Source organism: Corylus avellana, chromosome 5 (assembly GCF_965113065.1).
Source record: "Corylus avellana chromosome 5, dhCorAvel1.hap1.2, whole genome shotgun sequence".
Classification (NCBI taxonomy): domain Eukaryota; kingdom Viridiplantae; phylum Streptophyta; class Magnoliopsida; order Fagales; family Betulaceae; genus Corylus; species Corylus avellana.
Window position 1 is genome coordinate 25,652,048 of NC_142494.1, and position 16,950 is coordinate 25,668,997.

The following is a 16,950-nucleotide window of genomic DNA, read 5'->3' on the forward strand; positions in this document are numbered from 1 at the left end:
GTCTGCGACGGAGAAGTTTCAATCTATTTGCTTGTTAGCATGCGGTTTAGCCAATTAAACAAGTCAGTATCTTCTTCTCTAAGGAAACAATAAGAGAGAGACTGATCGATTCTTTTGTTGAATTATAACAAATTGGTTTCAAACCGAAGTACCGGTAAAAAAAGGGTGGAGGAAAAACAGAGTACTGTGAGAGAAGAGGGAGGCTAGGGCTCAGCAAGAGAACTTTTTATCCCTTGATTTGGCAGATCGATGGAACATTGCTGACACTACAACGTCAACAGTTGGTTGACCTTTCAAACTAACAATCTGGTTAATGTTAATTTAGAGTTTTGAATTTAAATTCTTCGGCAGATTCAAAACAAGACAGATAATTTCCTTTTGGATTTTGGTCAAGAAAGCTAGATATTTTAGCAAACCTTTCAGTGTATATTTAGTTAGATGATTTTATTTTGGCAAATCAATGAAGGAAAGCACTGATTCCTTACTCTAGTGCTGTGACGTTAATTTATCATGTACTGATATAAAAGAACCTTACTTTTCGTTTGCAAAGTAATTTTCACGTTTCTTGGGATCAATCAGGACCTATCTGTATCTCATCTTATTCTCCTGCAAGCAATGCTACACGAGTGTAGGGAAGAGGTTATTATCACTCTCTTCAAGCTTTTGCAGGCAAAGAATAATGCTGGCAATACTGTGGCAGCATAAATCTATAATGGTAGTATGGTACCCATGGGGTAGAGAATGATTACAGGGTTTCACTCTTTTTTGTCAACCTAAAAGGAGAGAGAAAAAATAAAAAAAAAATAAAAAAGAAGGGATATAAAGCTAGATCAGAATTGTTGTATCAAGGGAACAGCCAATGTTATTGTGACATCAACAAATCGAAATCGAAAATCTCAATTCTGTTCTCTAACTAGATAACTAAGCCTTATTGACACCATTCGTTTCTCTTTCCCTCGCCACCTGTGTTTTATGCCTCATGAAAGATGCATCCACTAGAACTTTTTATCAGCAATTTTTATATTCATCTAAGAAGTCATATGTTTGCTTCCACTACTTTCCATGAGTGGACAATCAGAAACTACATTCTCAATATATTTAGATACAAAGAGCTGATGGGAAAAAAAAAACCCACAGGGAATATATATATATAATGTCTAAAAATCTCAAGATTATAGTAGTAAAACTCAGGGGTGCATATTTGTTCCTTATTCAAGAAGTATAATGCAAGCAAATATCGTAGCCTTGATGTAACAACAATTTGGCTGACAGGTAGAGAAGCTCCATGGATTATAACTAATCTCATTAGCATCACCTTGAGATAATTTGTTTTTAGAGAAACAGCTATGACACGTGACTCCATGAACCCACTTAACATTCAAGTTTCTGCAATGAATACTTGAAAAGGAGACTTCAAACAAGTTCTTCAGTAATGTCACTAATTGTATATATATTGTTTCAAAGAGTGGTATATGAAGAATCATTATCCAGATATACATTTTCAAAGATGAATGACCAAATGGGGTGAACCTCCCTCTGTCGAAAGGAAGAATTCATTTCCTTTCAACGGGGACCAGGATTTTACATGTATTTTCAACAAGACGAAAAATAAAAGACAAACATTTGAGTTGAAAATAACAATAACAGTCACAGTATAATGGCGGCATTAAATTTTTCCAAATTTTGTAATTCAGGGCTTGTTATTCAAGGCAAGACAAGCAGCAAATCATCTAAACTTCTTAGCGATAGAGCTCAAACAAGTGCATTTCAAAATCAAACAGCAAACAGTGTTATACTTCACAGTTCATAGTGATAGAACTCAGACAAGTGCCCTAAGCAAGCAATTTTTTTTTTTCAAACTTGAAAATCAGAGAGCAAACAATGTTCTATTTCTTAATGCGAGCAAGGAAAGATGGCTAAATGGCTAAACCTGCTTACATATCAGTGGCTAACAATTTGGACCTAAATCTCAGGAGGTTGAATCCAAACTCTTTCAGTCCCGCGTTTAGTATCCCATGGATAAAATGGACATCGATGACTCTGCTTAGTCTCCATCGAGTAGTAGTAACTGTGAATGTCAAAATGATGATAAATCCTCTCTGCAAAATCTGAAGTCTCTCCTTCTGCTGATATTGGGAATGAGGTACAGCCAAGAAATAATGCTTGACATCCCAATGTCTTTATCTTCAGCCAAGTCTTCGCTAACCAATCAAATTTGAAAACTTCGAAGAACTTAGATGGACACACCAACAAAAGCTGCCCCTTAGACTCAACCATATGAGCCCTTGAATGATGGTCTGCAACACAGACCCTATTCGTTAGCAAGCTCCAATGACGGTCTGCAACACAAAAGGCCCCCAGCTCTCCTCCAGAAAAGACACAATAAAAAGTTCCATTACTGTAAACCACATCATAAACTGCCCTTTCAAAACCATCTAGCATGAGTGTGCTCCATTGGCAGTCACCAGGACGACATGTGCTTAGGTAAATCTTGTCACTGTTTTTGGAACTTTGTATGGCAAAGCAAAAACAATCAGGAGAAGTTGGAGCTGAGGAGAATGTGGTTCGATTGAAGCTGAGGTCAAGATCAGGTAGTTTGATTATACTTTTGGTATAAGGATTGTAGAAGAATGACAAGCTAGATTTCTGTAAAAGCAGCCAGCCATATTTTGAAGCACATATGACTGCACCATGTAAAACATTAAACTCTTCTCTCTCGATTTTGTTGCGAGCGATGTAACGCCGGTCGGCAGAAGGGCGGTAGAAGCTACATACACTGTAGACATTTCCATCGAATGCCCAACTGTGCCCCAATAGCCATGGAAGTCTCTTATTAGGTTGAGCAATCTGAATTTGTCGCCAATTCTTACAAACAGCACGAAAGTGTATTTGATCAACAAGATCAAGTTCTTCAGCAATTACGTTTAAAACGTCAAGGGGAAGATCAGACCACTGCCTACATTCTGTTCCACTTCCCTCCAAACCAATCATGTGTTGTCTCCGTCGATTGACCATTATTGCCGTTTCTCTTGAACTATCCTTCAAAAAATTCACTCAATCCAACTCAGCTGACGACCAATCACTACTCCAAAATTCACTCAATCAAATTCAAAGTACCTGCATGGGAATGAGAAGTGCAGTGTTGTCTTAAAGTCTTAGACAAAGAAGAAAAATCCAACCGTTGACTGTGATCAGAATATAATCATAGAGTAATTCAAGGTCAAATTAAAGTAGAAAATAATTACAGCAGCTAGGGCACAAATTAAAAATTCCCACGCAAAACCATAATTATTGATTTGAACAACATCCAAATTCAGAAACCATAGCAAACCCTAAGGAGAGCAATAACAAATCCCTAAACCAAGCGAATTCTCATACAAAATCAGAGTGCTAAACCTTTTGCATAGAGATTATCAATTCAAAAGCATGAATCAATTATAACGCAGATGATCATATCATATGATTTTTCTTGGACGAAATATAAATTCACAATCACATAATTGAAATTAAACCTGTTCTCCAGAGATCGCTAAACTTGGCATCGAAATCTGTGGAGGGAGAGCGAGCTCGTCTGAGTGTGAAATGGCACAATTTGATATGATATCCGTTTATTCTTGATTGCTTGTGCCATAAGGGCTTGAATAATGATGCTATTTATACGGTCTGTGAGACGGGCCCTGTGAGATTAGTGTGACACGACTTCGTTCCTATCACTTGCTATGCACGGATAGGTAGTACTTTCTGAGAAAAATATGCGAACCCGAAACGCGTTGGCCTTTTCACTTTTCAGGTTGTTTCTAAACCGGTTCTCACGCTGAGAGGTGAAAGCAAAAACCAATCAACCTCGAACAAAACACATTGCTGCTGTATCTGTATGCCTAAATGCTATATGATGGAAATTGCAAAGAATCTGCGACGAAAGGGCAAAACTCAAATATTTAATTGTAAAAATTAATAATTGAAGTCCGGGACGCAAAAACCTTTAGAGGTGTTTAGGGTAATTTCCCAACAAAACCCCATGCTCCCCCACTGCCCGTTGCCCCACGCTCACGGATTGACCCGTTACATGAAAATTTTAACTAGAATATTTGTATGGAGAAGTCGAGATAATTGTGTTTGTGATGGGTTGGATAAAGTTGATAGAATCGTTATTCTCAATCGGCTTGAAACGTCTCATGAAGTAGAAGTCACATAAAATAGAAAGTATTAGTTCGAATTTACTTTCTCTTTTTCTCCTTTGTAAAAATGTCAAAAAATAAAGAAGAGGAAAAGTAAGCTTATACACACAAAATGATGTGAAATGTTTATAAATCATTCGATCAATCTTTATTTAAAAAAAGGCTCATAAATCTAATAGTTTATGGGCCCATAAATCTAATGGTATATGGGCATTCCACGTTAAGTCCAATTGTATAAGAGTTGAGTTTTTAGATTTACTCTTTTTTTTTTGGGTTCTCCTTAACTATAATCTTTGAATTTTTTTTTTTGTATATAATACTGAAAAAATTGAAACCTTTGATCATATTGATGATACTTTCTAGCATTTTATGGAGTCTGGAACTCGATTTCTAGTATTGTTATTTTATTACCAAGGCACCCTAAGACAAAAATCCCGAGTACTCACGTTATCGTCTTCTCATGTTGTCTTAATTAAATCCCAGCTTTTTTGTTCAAATTTTTCTTTTTTCACGTTTTATTTTTAAAATCATTTTAAGACATTTTCTAATAACTCCCATGGTAGATCTTGATTAGCCCGTATGTCGAAAATGATATGCGTTTTGGTTAACTGTAATTGGAAGAACGGAGTGTGATCAAATCAATTGCAGAACATAGCACTGGGATGATGACCAAAAAAACTCCAAAAGCTTTTCACAAGCAGTTGGATTTACTTGTCAGCTAATCTAGCAAAACATAATGCAAGTGCATCATGAAAACAAAGCAGCGGAATTGAGTCAAGGAAAACATGCAAGTGCTTCATTAGAACGACAGTTTTGCCTTCATTAGTTGCCATTCTCACGCCACCGGCAAAACCTAACAAAACTAACTATGCGTCTATGCTGACCTAGAAAAAAAATACTGTCTGGATTAGTCAGTTGCAGAGACAACGCCACTGGTTGTACCTATTTCTTTTTTTCCTTTTTTCAAGAGCAGTATATGAATATATGAAGACTCATTATCTTATGCCATTAAAATTAACAAACAATGTAATTCAGGAGCTTGTTATTCAAGGCAAGACGAGCAGTGATCCGTCTAAACTTCACACAACGACAGAGCTCAAACAAGTGCTAGTTTTTCAAACTTGAAAATCAAAAAGCAAACTAAGTTCTACTTCATAGATAGAAATTAAACAAGTGCCCTAAGCAAGTACTTGCGTTTTTCAAACTACAAGATCAAAGAGCTAATTATGTTCTATTTCACAAAGCCAGCAAAGAAAGATGGCTATATGGCTACATGGCTAAAGTCTAAACCTGTTTCATAGATTGGGGTCTAAACAATTTGGACCTAAATCTCAGGAGGTTGAATCCAAACTCTTTCAGTCCTGTCTGTAATATCCCGCAGATATAATGCACATCGATTACTCTGCTTAGTCTCCATCGAATAGCAGTAACTGTAAATGCCATACTGGTAATAAATCCTGTCTGCAAAACCTGAAGTTTCTCCTTCTGCTGAAACTGCAAGCGAGGTACAGCTGAGAAATAATGCTTGACGTCCCAATGTATTTGCCTTCACCCAAGTCATTGCTGACCAATCAAAACTGAAAACTTCGAAGCCCCTATTAGGACACACCAACCAAAGTTCCCCATTAGAGTCAACCATATGAGCCCTCGACTGAAAAAAGACCCTGGAAATCGGTTTCCTGTTCGTCAGCAAACTCCAATGTTGGTCTGCAATGCGAAATGCCCCCAACGCTCCTTGGGTAAAGACACAATAAAAAGTTCCGCTACTGTAAACCACATCCTCAACGGCCCTTCTAAAACCATCTAATATGAGTGTGCTCCATTGGTGGTCACCAGGTTGACATATGCTTAGGTAAATCTTGCCATCGTTTTTGGAACTTTGTATGGCAAAACAAAAACAATCAGGAGAAGTTGGAACCGAGGAGAATGTAGTTCGATTGAAGCTGAGGTCGAGATCAGGTAGTTTGATTATACTCTTGGTGTAGGGATTGTAGAAAAATGAGAAGCTAGATTTCTGCAAAAGCAACCAACCAAATTTTGAAGCACAGATGGCTGCACCATGTAAAACCTTAAACACTTCTCTCTCGATTTTGCTGCAAGGGGCATGACTAGGGCTGACAGATGGGCGATAGAAGCTGCATACACTATAGACATTTTGATCACAAGCCCAACTATGTCCCATTAGCCATGGAAGTTTCTTAATAACTGGAAAGCGCCGAGTTTGTCCCCAATTCTTACAAACAGCTCGAAAGTATATTTGGTCAAGAGCATCAAGTCTTCCAGCAATTATATCTAAAACATTGACAGGAAGATCAGACCATTCTCTACATTCTGCTCCATTTCCCTCGAAACCAATTATGTTGTGCCTCCGTCGGTTGATCATTATCACGGTATCCCTTGAGCTACCCTTCAAAAAATTCACCTAATCCAACTCATCTGACTAATCACTTCTCCAAAATTCACTCAATCCATCAATCAAATTCCAAGTGCCTGTATGGGTATGAGAAGTGCAGTGTTCACTTGAGTCTTGGACAAGGAAGAGAATCTAATAGCAGCATAAGGTGAAATTAAAGTAGGAAACAGTTGTAGCAGTGATTAATTGGAACCCCACCCAAATTCAAAAACCTAAAACTAATATGTCTGTCTCAAATGGCAAACTCCATGGAAGGAAACAACAAAGACTTGGGTCAAACCAAGAGAATTCTCACACAAAATTAGAATGCAAAACTTAATTAAAAGACCCTTTTGCATCTGATATATAAGCATAGATCATCATAATGAGAATTTTCTGGACAGAAGAGGAGAAATGAAATATAAATTCATAATCACAAAATTCAAAGTCAACCTGTCCTCTAAAAGATTTCTGAACTTACCATCGGAGACTGAGGAAAGCGAGCTCGGCGACCGTCAAATGCGACAATTGGTATTCGCTTCGTCGTTTGATCACTTATGTCGTAAGCTGTTCTTTCTCAGTGTCTCTCTCTCAAATGATTACTCCTTCTTCGTTACTTACGCTGTAAGGCCTGAATGGTGCTATTTTCACAATCTTGTATACGCTTATTCGTTCATCGGTTGTGAGACAGGTTCGTGAGATTAGTTTTATCCCATCTTTTTGTATGTTTTTTGTTTTTCTTTTTAACGGATAGGTACTAGGAAAACAATAGGCAAGAGACTTATTTTGTCACCATATTATTGTTGACTTATATAATTTTACGTCAGGATATGGATATTTAAAATTAATAATTTTTTATATAATTTATGAATTTTACATAAACTTAATTCAAAATTAATAAATTTGAATTAATGAAGTAGATATCACTAGTTTAAATCTCTCTTCCCCTTTTTATGCAGGTATGTTAAAAAAAAAAAAATTAATAAATTTGAATTGAAGGATTTAACCCATCCGAAAAAAAAGAAAAAAAGAAAAAAGAAAAAAGAAGAAGAGGTGTTTAGTATTTGTTTATTTATTTAAAAAATACAAAATATTTTTAAAAATACTTTCTAAAAAGTTAATTTTCAAGTAGAATCTTCATAACATTTTCTCATACCCTACCAAACATAGAACGACGAAGGCTTCTCTTCTGCTCCACTGAAGTTGCGAGAAAACTCAAATCTCAGAGCTAGAGAGGCAAAGAGAGGCGGAGAGAGGCAAATTGCGATTGCAGAAGAGAAGCAGCGATGAGGGGATTTGGAAGATTGATGGGGCGAGCCCTTTGGTATTCATCTCAGCAACAAAGACTCCTAAGGCCTTCCGTGGAACATAGCTTACGCCTCCTACATGCTTCTTCTTCTTCCTCTTCTTCCTCAGCCGTAACGGCGTCGTATCTGGACAGCCAAATCGCTTCCTTTTCCTCAAGCCTCGCATCCCTGAGATCTTCCCCATTCGGAGGTTCCTCTCTTTTGTTTAAGTAATTCTTTCCCTTTCGATTTATTTTATTTTATTTTTTCAATTATTATACAATTATTGTTGATAATATTATGGCGCAGGGCAGAGGAGGACCATGTTTATACAAACGCAGTCCACGCCCAACCCTTCCTCTCTGATGTTCCATCCTGGGGAGCCGGTTATGGAAGTTGGGAGCGCTGACTTTCCCAATGCGCGTGCGGCCATGAATTCTCCGCTGGCAAAAGCGCTCTTCGGAATCGATGGTCAGCTTCTTTCTGCTTTTGTTTTTCATGCGTTATGCTCTTTTACATGGTGTTCATTTGGTACGCTTCCTTTTAACGCAGGTATTACTCGAGTTTTCTTTGGATCTGATTTCGTTACGGTGACAAAGTCAGACGATGCTTCTTGGGATTTTTTGAAGCCCGAAATCTTTGCAGCCATCATGGATTTCTATTCTTCTGGGCAGCCACTGTTTCTGGACTCTAAAACTGCGGCAGCTAAGGACACTGCTATCGGTGAGGTATAACTTGTAACTTCGAGCTTAGATTCACGAACTTTATACTATTTTCTTTGATCTTAAATGAAGATTTGATTGCGTTCTAACTGATTAGCATTTGGTTTTATGAAGTAAATATTGCAATGTTTAAATGTCCCCTGAACAGTATGCTTTTCAATGTACAAAGGTCCTAACCTGATACTAGGATTATATATTTTAAAGTGTCGGGCAAGCATAGTTTGAAAAGATCTTGATTGGCCGGGGCGGTACAAGTCCCTTGGGACCTATGCCCTAGAGTTTGAAGCACCGATGTCATTAGGCCTTATGTTTTAAGACTTGATTTTTGTCTGAAACATGTGCCTTATACTCTACATGAAAAAGGAGCACAAACCTAATGTTCTTTTTAATTTTATCTTTCATTGTTATTTGGAAATTTTTGGGTATTGCTTGAGGAACAATGAGCCTGTTCGAAATTTCTCTTTTATGAGTAAAACTTGCATTCTAAGAAATTATAGGTTTTACTCTATTTGTGAGGCTGAATTGATTGGAAAGAGAGTTTGAGGAAGGGGAGATTTTGGAGATAGTGAAAGCTTTAAATAGTGATAAGGCCTTAGGCCTTGACGTTACTCTATGGCGTTCTTCCAAGCTTGCTGGGATGTTTTAAAAGAAGACATAATGAAGGTCTTCCATGGTTTCCATGCTAGAGGCAAGTTGAAGTGAGCCTAAATGCTATGTTCATTGCTCTCATTCTGAAGATTTCAAGGAATGTCAATCTTAAGAATTTTCTTATGATTAGTCTAGTGAGTGACATTTACAAAATTATCACCGAAGTTCTAGCTAACAGGCTGAAAATGGTATTGAAGAATATTTTTTCCAAGTCTTAGAATGCATTCATTTGGGGAAGGCAGATTCTAGTTCGGTTGTTATTGCTAATGAGTGCCTTGATGGCGGAATCATATTTGGGAAGCTAGTGTGCTCTGCAAATTTGATTTTAAAAAAGCTAATGATCACATTAATTGAGAATTTTTGTGTACATGCTAAGGAAATTTGTGGAAACATTATCACTTTGCATAGTCATTTCTTGTTTATCTTTTTTTATGTTTTAATATGTCACCTCTCTGCCTTTACAAACACTTTTTCAGGTCTTCTTGAAAACTCAGATCTTACTATTTTCTAGTGCATTAGCTTGAATATTTGAATTGCTTGTAATGAAGTAGCATGTCATCCTGAGTTCTATATTGACTATTGAGTAGCTTGTCACCAGGAAAATAGAAAGAAAAAAGAATTAACCATTCTTGGTGAGCAATATGTTAGAGAAATGGATAAATTGAGGTGTCATTGGTTTGATTTGTAGCCTACAAATTTGCTTTGAATTTAAATTGTGAGATCACCTAGACCCATTTCAATGGACAAGTGCAGAGCGCTAGGGACAACCAGAAACTTTACTATTGGAACATAAATTCTGGAGGAAGTTGTTTTTATTTTTAATGGTTGTGGTCAATTAGTTTGATTGTGAATAAATCTTTAAGATATGAACCTCTTCGTTTGCTGATACAGGATGACTCTGAGACTGTAGCAATGATCAAAGAACTGTTGGAAACTCGAATACGACCAGCAGTGCAAGACGATGGTGGTGATATTGAGTATCGTGGATTTGATCCGTAGGTTCTCCTTCATCTTGCTGAAAATATCTTATGAATGTGTTTGAATTGAATATGCATATTTCATGAATTTAACTTGTCCACTCATTAAAAAAAAAAAACTTAATATGTACATTTTTATTTGTTTTTGTCGCTTAACACTAAGAAGTTTATGGGTATTATTTCTACAGAGAAAGTGGAATAGTGAAACTGAGAATGCAAGGAGCGTGTAGTGGCTGCCCTAGCTCATCTGTCACACTAAAATCTGGCATTGAAAACATGCTGATGCATTATGTTCCAGAGGTAAGTGATAAGTATTGATTGGAGTTAGTTTATAGACATTTGTCGTTGTTGCCTGACACCTTCCATTCTCCCTAGCCACTGATAAGAACTGGTATATATTTTTCCTTTGAAGATAGAAAAAGTTGCATAATCCTTAATCATGTGTGTGCATCTGAGTACTATTCCATGCTTTAGGAACATTTTCTTGTTGGGAAGTTGGGAACTCTTAGAAAGAATAAATAAAAAATAAAAAATTGGTCACAGTGCATGATATGTTCTAGCTGCATCAGAACCGATTGAGATTACTGAGAAGAAAAGATTGTTAGTTTTCAAGGTGTTAAAAAAGGTGAGAAATGCTAAACCCTAAGGGATTCTAGCTGGTTTTTTACTTAGCTCACATGGCAAATTATTTAGTTTTAAATTACATATCTTTTTTGCCCGTGCTTCTGCCCTACGCTTTTGGTAGTTTATGTTTTTACTGTGGTATCAAGTTATTGGCCAAAGGCTGGACATGTTTTCAGTTGTACTTGCAAGCGGGATCAATATTTATTTTCCCTTACTTTTTGTTTCCTCATGGAAATCTCCTGTATTTACAGGTCAAAAGTGTGGAGCAAGAACTAGATCCTGACGATGAGGAAGCAGCACTTACTGGCCAAATGGAGTAGGTGTTTTATTGGTTAGTTCTTGCAAGCCACACCTAGTGTAAATAGTAAGCTCATAAAGAGGACTTCAGGTACATGTTCTTGTACGGAGAAAATGTAACTGCATAACATCTTTTTCCAGGTAGAATATCAAGTGGTCTTTGCTGTAAGCTAATTGGAATCATATGTTTTGGAAGGGTGAGATGGGATGGCTAGTTGGCTACTATACAGGTCACCTTATTTATTTGCTTGGCATGAAGCTAATAAATTTTGGATATATTTTTTCTGTATTTCCTTGTTGACATGGCAAAGTTTCTGTGATATGTCGAATGGTTTTACTAGAAGTGATATGATGCGTCGATCTTGTTTTTTTTTTGGTATATTATTTCTTGCCTCTGCCACTAGAGTTAACGGTGTTAATTGAATAACGTTACAAGTCTCTCTTGTGTTATTTAAAAAATGATGTGATTTTTAAAATTATTATTGAATTTGTAATTGATCACTATTGAATTTTGATCAAATGGTGATTTTAAAAATTACATTATTTTTGTAATGACACAAGAAAAACTTTTAACATTACTCATGGTAGTTTATGACGATTCAAGGGAAATCATGCGGCAAAAAAATAATTGTTAGATTTATTTTTTAACAAGTGTCCCACATCCATACTAAAAAATGGGAGAAATGCAAGGGTTTCTAATGGGAGGAGAGCTGCTCGCAAACTTTTCAACCATGTGCTTCAATTTGATACATTTTTTCTTATCACCTCTTTATCAGCTAAATCAAAAGTTCAGTTACCCAAAATTCAGCTATAGAAAAGGGAATACAAAGCCTTTTTGTTTTTTTTAGATCAATTAGGTCAATAGCATATAACTTGCATTTCATGTTTGATATCGGCAATATTTTGGAGTCAATCTCAAGCTTTGGAGTTGATCGGGACTCATCATCGTGTACTAGTGTTGGAATCCTTGAAAATTAAGCTTACGTATCGTGAAAACTCTTCTTGAAATTTCAACACGTTTCCCTGTCATGTCTAGAGGAAATATAAAGCAAATAGCGGAAAAAAGATGCAAACCATTGATTTAAAACGTAGACCAATTGAAGATTAATCATTTTGGCAAAGGAATAAAGAAAAATCAGGAAGAAAAAAAAAATGTAACCAAGTAATTTGTATATCTATGTTCTCTTACGGAGAACCACATTACGTGCCGCTAGGTCTCAAAGGCCCAATCTAATTGTTTAGAAAGCCCAAAAATGCCTGAAAAATGTATATACCACTAGACCAAGACCATGTTAGGACTAAGCTCGACAACCACTTCACAGCAGGTCTGAGATTGACAACTTGATGTGCCTTTGTCTCAATGAGACACATTATAGTCAATTCATTCTCTTGTCAGGTCAGATAACAACCTACCACACCATAAACCACTCCAAAAACAACCCTATGCTCCCTCAACAAGAAGGTCAGCTGGAAGCCTTAGGAGCCCTAGCTGAGAGAGGGCAAGGGGAAGACCCCTTCATCAGCCAAGCAATGATTCTAAGAAAACTAAGTCACTCTTTCAAGCCATCAGAGGCATTTTCTCACATCCTGCGCATTACTACACTCACATACACACCCTTATTAGCTTTACCATTTCTCAGTAAAGGTTTTTACTAACTTGAGTGTCGGAATATCCCCGGTTCTCTTGAACCGGCAGACTTTCTGACAACCTCTCCCTTATTTTGTATAAAAATTCCTTCCTGAAAAGCAGTTTGAGATCACTAGATGTCTTTGCACCAACATCTTACTTAAATAACAGCCGTATTCAGAATTTTCTATTCTAAATTGTTTTAGACATTTTCTAATAACTCACATGGTAGAAATAGTAATGCATCAGCAATGAGATGTGTTTTGGTTAACTATAATTGGAGGAAAGGAGCATGATCAAATCAATTGCAGAGCAAATGGCCGAGGTGACAACACTTTTCACAACTCACAAGCAATTGGATTTACTCTTTTAAGTGAATCAAGAAAAGAAAGCATAGGAATTGACACAATTAAGGAAAACCTCATTGAAAGCACAGTTCTGCCATTGGAGCAGCTTGGAGTGGTAGTTGAGTGTAAAGATTATTGCCACTTTCACGCCAAGGGCAAAACCTAACAAAACTAACCATCCTTACCCAATGACTTGAGTTGGCCAACGCCTTGAAAGAGAGAAAGAGGGAAAGAAATTGCAGTGAACCAGATGAAAGGCACTTATAGTTATAGCCTAACACCCACCACTTGTATCTTCTATGGTTTGGAAAATAATCACCTAACATGTGAAACTTGGAGAACTGGGCATGACTTAAAATGATCATTCACTATTTTCTCAACATTCTATAAATATTTGTCATCAAGGGCTACTCCTCTTACAACCCACAAGTGAGAAAGAAGAAAAGTAGTGAAAAATGGGCATGCCAGGGCTGGCTTTTGCTGCATTGATCCTGGCAGCTACAGCATCCATGGCGTCAGCAGCATCGCCAGTCACATTTGTCTTTGGTGACTCCTTAACAGAAGTTGGAAACAACAATTACATGCAATATTCTCTTGCAAAATCCAATTACCCTTGGTATGGCATCGATTATGCTGGTGGGCAGGCCACAGGGAGGTTCACAAATGGGAGGACAATTGGTGACATAATATGTATTACTCTATTTAATTACCATCCACTTATGTTTTTGAATTATATGTTATGGGATAATTCTAATTAATCTTTTTGTTTTGAATTTGCAGCTCAAAAGCTTGGGATTTCATCACCACCACCTTATCTTTCTTTGTCACAGAATGATGATGCAGTCCTCAAAGGGGTTAATTATGCATCCGGTGGGGCAGGAATTCTCAACGACACTGGGCTTTATTTTGTAAGAACTAAGAACCCATTCTTTTAAGCAGGATTTATTATGCTTTTTAAGTTGATTAAACAAACCACAAGTATTTCATTACATTACTGCCCATTTTTCTCAACTCTAATTTTCATGGTTTCATGCATTAATTAATGTAGATTCAAAGATTATCCTTCGATGACCAAATAAATTACTTTGCAAAGTCCAAGGAAACAATCAAGACTAAAATTGGAGAAGTGGCTGCCAACAAGCTTTGCAATGAAGCCATGTACTTCATTGGAATTGGTACTTAGTAATTCTTAGTATCATTCTCGCACTTCCTTATTCTTCCATTTTCATGGTGTTTTTGTCAGAAAGCAACAAAAATTTGTGTTTTCTTTTTTTTTCTTTCAGGAAGTAACGATTATGTCAACAATTTCTTGCAACCCTTTTTAGCAGACGGTCAACAGTACACACCTGACGAATTTATGGAACTCCTAATTTCCACCTTAGAACATCAACTTACGGTAAAATAAATTAACTCCCTTCTTGATACTTTCTTCTTCTTTTATGTATATATTTTTTTCCAAAGTGTGCATAAATGTGATAACTAAGCCATTATTTTGTGAAGATTATTAGGGCCCGTTTAGTTTGCGAAATAGACTCTTGAAATAGAATGGCTATTCCCATGAAATAATCATTCTTTTGTTTGATAGGGGTATATTCTTGTAAATAGTTATTCTCGTAGAAATGACTAATCACATCCACACAGGAATAGTTATCCCTCTAAAAAATTAGAGGAATAATTATTCCGTACAGGAAGGTCCGGAAGGACAGAGTTTTCCCAAAAATACCTTTTTTTTTTCTTTTTTTTTTTTTCAAATTTAAAAATAAAATAATAATAATAATAAAAAATCATGTTACCCCAAGGCCATCGAGGGTGGCCAAGGCCACCCCACAGTGAGATTCCGGGGTGGCTAGGCCACACTAATTCACATCGGGGGTGGTCAATGTCCCTGGGGCGGCCGCACTCTTATGTAATCTCAATTATATAATATTATTCTTATTTTAGTTGGCCAAATATCATGTGTGAAAATGTGGACTTGTTATGTTAGAGGCTCTACCAACTTGGAGCACGAAAGATGCTATTTCATGGCCTTGGCCCTCTGGGCTGCATTCCTTCTCAGAGGGTGAAATCAAAGACAGGCCAATGCTTAAAGCGAGTGAATCAATTGGTTCTGGAATTCAACTCCAAAGTCGAAAACCTAGTAGCCTCTCTCAATGGCCGCCTCCCAAATGCAAAACTGATATTTGCAGACACATACTCTGGAGTTCTGGACTTGATCGAGAATCCCAGTGCCTATGGTAAACCCAAAACTGCTCCCTTTTTGGCCATGAAACACGCCAATTGTCTTAGAATGTTAACTCTTTTTTCTTCTGCAGGTTTTAAGATTTCCAACACATCTTGTTGCAATGTAGACAAAAGCATTGGAGGGCTATGTTTGCCAAACACCAAGTTATGCAGCAATCGCACTGAGTATGTGTTCTGGGACGCATTCCATCCCTCCGATGCAGCAAACGCAGTGCTTGCTGAGAAACTTTTCTCCACCGTATTTTCTGATGCGCCTCCCATTGCTCCCACTCCCTCAGAATCAGTCTAAAGTAGAGAATTTTATACCATTAATGCGGAGCAGAGGGTTCATGTATTCATACTATTTGCCTATGGAAGCCAAGAGATGATGGTTTATTCAACCCATGGAAAGCCATAGATCAAGCTACTTAAAATGCTTAAGTTTTGAATAACAATGATGTTTGCTCTCCAAATGGGATTTCCCAGAATCAAAGTAATTTATAATTTCTTTAAAAAAGAAACATTTGAAGAACAAATTTTCAAAAGAAAAAAAAAAAATCAATTCAAAAACAAAGAAACAAAACTCTTTAGAAAAAACTCAAGATTTATCAAAGAAAAAAAAAAGTTAGGTTGCTCTCAGTTTACGGGCCATTGTTTTCCACATGAGAGAACTTGAAGGGGGAAACCCTCTCGAGTATAAGCCGAACCCACTTAAAATGCTTGACAGAGCCTTCCTCTTCTCTCTATCAGAAGAGGAATTAACCTCCTGCTCATAGAGAAAAGAGTCATCAAGCACACATCAAGCACAAAAAGTGCTTGCATTGGCTTACACCAGAGAAAATCATAACCCAATCTCGCTCTCTCTTCGGTGTGGTTAAAGCAAAATCTATCATCATCGAGCTCCCAAACACAGACACAAAAATAAATAAATAAATAAGTAAAACAATAGGTGATTTCAGAGTGGGTGTGGAACCTACGAGAAAGGGCTAGAATCCACTGAGAATCAGGAATCCACCAGTCCAGAGGTACTCAAGAATTTCGCATCTCTTCGTATCCCTCTATTGCTATCGATAAGCACAGAGAATCATAGTGTAGAATCGATGCTCTTCACATAAGGAGGATTAGAAATCACGAAAAACAAATTCAAGGAAAGAAAAATATTGGAAAGAAGAGGCTGGTGGGGGAAAGGATGGTAGTTGATTCTTATAGATGGGAGAATTAGGGTTCGTGAAATGGGCTACTTAATTGACCCCAATGTTTTCCAAAATTACATTTTTGGTGGGCTAGCTCATCTTTCGCGGGTCAGGGCTGAAAATTTTGGATCCTGATAGTAAATGGGTTTGATATGGGCTCACCTCATGTCATTGGATTCATAGACGAATTAGGTTTAATTGGTTTAGGCCCTTTTCCTTTAGGGTGTATGAATCATACAGGCTGGGACTTTTTTTTTTTTTTAATAAACTTGGGGGTTTGTATTGAATAGTATTAGTTGTTTTCTGGATCCAAATTTTTTTAGTAACATAGAAAAAAAAAAAAAAACAACAACAACAATAATAACAGAAAACCAAACTAGGGAAAGGGGGTGAGTCTGTCCCACTTACAATTTGGATTGAGGGGAGAAGAAGAGATATG

The 16,950-nt window shown here is 37.1% G+C and overlaps 4 protein-coding genes across 8 annotated transcripts; 2 read left to right on the top strand and 2 right to left on the bottom strand.

Moving 5' to 3' along the window:
* Positions 1-1,723: 1,723 nt before the first annotated feature.
* On the bottom strand, positions 1,724-3,903 carry LOC132181350 (F-box protein At3g56470). The gene is made up of 2 exons (XM_059594533.2): positions 3,513-3,903; positions 1,724-3,117 (listed from the first exon to the last, which is right to left on the bottom strand). Exon 2 carries the CDS (start codon positions 3,013-3,015, stop codon positions 1,963-1,965), a length of 1,053 nt encoding a protein of 350 aa, XP_059450516.2. The 5' UTR covers positions 3,016-3,117; positions 3,513-3,903; the 3' UTR covers positions 1,724-1,962.
* A 1,367-nt stretch (positions 3,904-5,270) lies between these two features.
* Positions 5,271-7,269, bottom strand: LOC148585979 (F-box/kelch-repeat protein At1g57790-like). 2 transcript variants are annotated; one of them, XM_088516613.1, is made up of 2 exons: positions 7,052-7,269; positions 5,271-6,668 (listed from the first exon to the last, which is right to left on the bottom strand). In XM_088516613.1, the coding sequence occupies exon 2, from the start codon at positions 6,559-6,561 to the stop codon at positions 5,503-5,505; it is 1,059 nt and encodes a 352-aa protein (XP_088372739.1). In that variant the 5' UTR covers positions 6,562-6,668; positions 7,052-7,269; the 3' UTR covers positions 5,271-5,502. The 2 variants fall into 2 exon arrangements, with proteins under 2 accessions (XP_088372739.1, XP_088372738.1); XM_088516612.1 differs by having other exon boundaries at positions 5,271-6,723.
* A 451-nt stretch (positions 7,270-7,720) lies between these two features.
* LOC132183321 (nifU-like protein 4, mitochondrial) lies at positions 7,721-11,413 on the top strand. 3 transcript variants are annotated; one of them, XM_059596730.2, is made up of 7 exons: positions 7,721-8,067; positions 8,166-8,327; positions 8,409-8,584; positions 10,118-10,221; positions 10,392-10,503; positions 11,079-11,158; positions 11,266-11,413. In XM_059596730.2, exons 1-6 carry the CDS (start codon positions 7,857-7,859, stop codon positions 11,145-11,147), a joined length of 834 nt encoding a protein of 277 aa, XP_059452713.1. In that variant the 5' UTR covers positions 7,721-7,856; the 3' UTR covers positions 11,148-11,158; positions 11,266-11,413. The 3 variants fall into 3 exon arrangements, with proteins under 3 accessions (XP_059452713.1, XP_059452714.1, XP_088372559.1); XM_059596731.2 differs by having other exon boundaries at positions 11,079-11,143; XM_088516433.1 differs by having other exon boundaries at positions 7,722-8,067; positions 11,079-11,413.
* A 2,130-nt stretch (positions 11,414-13,543) lies between these two features.
* LOC132182723 (SGNH hydrolase-type esterase superfamily protein) lies at positions 13,544-15,783 on the top strand. Of its 2 annotated transcripts, none has more exons than XM_059596046.2 (6): positions 13,544-13,788; positions 13,879-14,006; positions 14,147-14,273; positions 14,382-14,494; positions 15,083-15,332; positions 15,411-15,783. In XM_059596046.2, the coding sequence occupies exons 1-6, from the start codon at positions 13,554-13,556 to the stop codon at positions 15,626-15,628; spliced, it is 1,071 nt and encodes a 356-aa protein (XP_059452029.2). In that variant the 5' UTR covers positions 13,544-13,553; the 3' UTR covers positions 15,629-15,783. The 2 variants fall into 2 exon arrangements, with proteins under 2 accessions (XP_059452029.2, XP_088373045.1); XM_088516919.1 differs by having other exon boundaries at positions 14,424-14,494.
* The last annotated feature ends 1,167 nt before the right edge of the window (positions 15,784-16,950 follow it).

Bases quoted from the DNA above. Each gene is read 5' to 3' on its own strand.
- LOC132182723 (XM_059596046.2), top strand. From the start codon at position 13,554: ATGGGCATGCCAGGGCTGGCTTTTGCTGCATTGATCCTGGCAGCTACA. The intron at 14,007-14,146 runs GTAAGAACTAAG...TAATTAATGTAG, and splicing joins ACGACACTGGGCTTTATTTT to ATTCAAAGATTATCCTTCGA. The intron at 15,333-15,410 runs GTAAACCCAAAA...TTTCTTCTGCAG, and splicing joins CGAGAATCCCAGTGCCTATG to GTTTTAAGATTTCCAACACA.
- LOC148585979 (XM_088516613.1), bottom strand. From the start codon at position 6,561: ATGATCAACCGACGGAGGCACAACATAATTGGTTTCGAGGGAAATGGA.
- LOC132183321 (XM_059596730.2), top strand. From the start codon at position 7,857: ATGAGGGGATTTGGAAGATTGATGGGGCGAGCCCTTTGGTATTCATCT. The intron at 8,068-8,165 runs GTTCCTCTCTTT...ATTATGGCGCAG, and splicing joins GAGATCTTCCCCATTCGGAG to GGCAGAGGAGGACCATGTTT. The intron at 8,328-8,408 runs GTCAGCTTCTTT...CTTTTAACGCAG, and splicing joins AGCGCTCTTCGGAATCGATG to GTATTACTCGAGTTTTCTTT.
- LOC132181350 (XM_059594533.2), bottom strand. From the start codon at position 3,015: ATGGTCAATCGACGGAGACAACACATGATTGGTTTGGAGGGAAGTGGA.